Source organism: Morus notabilis, unplaced genomic scaffold (genome assembly GCF_000414095.1).
Source record: "Morus notabilis unplaced genomic scaffold, ASM41409v2 Scaffold2144, whole genome shotgun sequence".
NCBI classification, from domain to species: domain Eukaryota; kingdom Viridiplantae; phylum Streptophyta; class Magnoliopsida; order Rosales; family Moraceae; genus Morus; species Morus notabilis.
The window spans coordinates 178,789-180,902 of NW_010366772.1; the positions used below are offsets into that span (position 1 = coordinate 178,789).

A 2,114-nucleotide genomic window follows, 5' to 3' on the forward strand; every position below is an offset into this window, starting at 1 on the left:
TCGGATTTGGCCATGTCAAATTTTTTAAGTTTAGGGGATTGGGCCGACTTTTTCTTTTTTTAAAATATCTTATAAAACTCTAGACCGACTCATTTTTTTAAACTTAAGACTGACCCGAAATGTTTTTTAAACCGCAGGTCTCGGGTCGGATCGGACGGCTTAAACTTAACCTGTAGCAAAGACAAATTCGTAAAAGAAAGCTACTAAAGGATGTCGTTTGGACGCTCTCCAATACCCTTCCCTTTTACCGTGAATGAAAACCCCAGTACCGCCCAACTCTCATAGACCAACGCCGACGCTGCCAAAAGCAGTCTGATCCGACCCCGGCGTCCCCCCAATCGCACCGCGACACTTCCGATCCATCATTCTTAATCATCTGTTTGGCATCCCAGAAAATCAAATAAATAGGGTTTCCTCAACCGTCTATCTCTTCACTTCAATCCCAAATTCTTTATTCTCTGCCTCAATTTCAAAGGTGAGCCTTTTCTTCTATGCACCGCAAATCTCATATTCTTCTCGTGCTTATCAATTACACGTTTCGCGATTTTCCCGGAAAATTTCTTCAATTGCGTAGCCTTTTCTATTAATTCTGTTTTCCGAATAACTGTAACGTTTCCTCTTTCCCCTAAAATCTTGTCTTCTTTTGTGCATCAGTGGTTGTAAATCCTTTTTGCAATGGCGTTGGTCGTAATCTGTGGGCAACCCTGCAGTGGTAAATCCACGGCAGCTCATTCCCTAGCGGAGGCACTGAAAGAATCGGAATCGAAACCAGCTGTGAAAATCATCGACGAGGCTTCCTTTCATCTTGACAGGAACCAGAGCTACGCGAACGTGCCGTCGGAGAAGAATCTGAGGGGAGTTCTGAGGTCCGAGGTTGACCGCTCGTTGACCAGGGACAGCATCGTCATCGTCGATTCCTTGAACAGCATCAAGGGCTACCGCTACGAGCTCTGGTGCCTGGCCCGAGCCGCTGGGATTCGGTACTGCGTCGTCTTCTGCGACGTCGAAGAGCCGCATTGCGGGGAGTGGAATCGGGAACGGAGGGAGAGAGGAGAAGCTTCTTACGACGAGAAGATCTTCGACGATTTGGTTTCGAGGTTCGAGAGACCGGAGAGAAGAAACCGGTGGGATTCCCCGCTGTTCGAGCTTTTTCCGTGGAAAGACGGCGTCGAGAAAACTTCTCCGGCGATATCCGAGGCGCTTTTGTACTTGACGAAGAAGGTTGATTCGAAGACCAGAGATGTTAAGATCCTGCAGCCGACGATCGCCACGCAGAATTCAAAGTTTTCGGAGGCGAATTCGCTGTACGAGTTGGATAGGGCGACTCAGGAGGTGATCAGTGCGTTGGTGGAGGCTCAGTCCCAGGCAATGGGAGGGCCTCTAAATGGGGTGTCATTGGGCCAGGGGTTGCCGACGGTTAACATTTCGCGGTCGGTTGGGCTACCGGAGCTTCGGAGGCTACGGAGGACGTTTATCAAGTTGACGGGGCAAACGAGTTTGAGCGGACCTCCGCCGCCCTCGGATGCGGACAGCGCGAAGAGGATGTTTGTGGATTACTTGAACAGGGAGTTGGGAAGCCATTGAAGGAGGAAAATTACAAAGTGAATATTGGTAACAGTGGTGTGTAGAGTATTGTACTTGGAGGTACTCTGATACTTGTCATTGATCCGTTAATTCGAGTTTTTAATTCAAGTTGAGATGTAATATTTTTTTACTGTAATAAAAAAATTAAATATAATTATTTCTGATAATTTTTTATTATAATAAAACTCAAATTCTAAATGTTAATTCGAGTTTTTAATTCAAGTTGAGATGTAATATTTTTTTACTGTAATAAAAAAATTAGATATAATTATTTCTGATAATTTTTTATTATAATAAAACTCAAATTCTAAACTCAAATCAACAAAAAGAACGAGACCTAAAATATTTATGTTTTGTTTCGAGGTTTAGAAGGCTTCTTTCAAGCTCATTGTGGTTGGGTTAGTATTTATATAAATTAGATAATGAGCCCTTGCAGTTCAATCGTTTTTGTCACAGTATTTTCTCCGATAGAAAATTTGGTAATAGGATACAGGGCATCATACGGTAATTAGTCATACTTCTTGTTCGGA

The 2,114-nt window shown here is 43.8% G+C and overlaps 1 protein-coding gene across 1 annotated transcript; it reads left to right on the forward strand.

The window, feature by feature from the left end:
- Positions 1-220: 220 nt before the first annotated feature.
- LOC21390081 (protein KTI12 homolog) lies at positions 221-1,695 on the forward strand. Its single transcript, XM_010111066.2, has 2 exons — positions 221-475; positions 655-1,695. Exon 2 carries the CDS (start codon positions 676-678, stop codon positions 1,582-1,584), a length of 909 nt encoding a protein of 302 aa, XP_010109368.1. The 5' UTR covers positions 221-475; positions 655-675; the 3' UTR covers positions 1,585-1,695.
- The last annotated feature ends 419 nt before the right edge of the window (positions 1,696-2,114 follow it).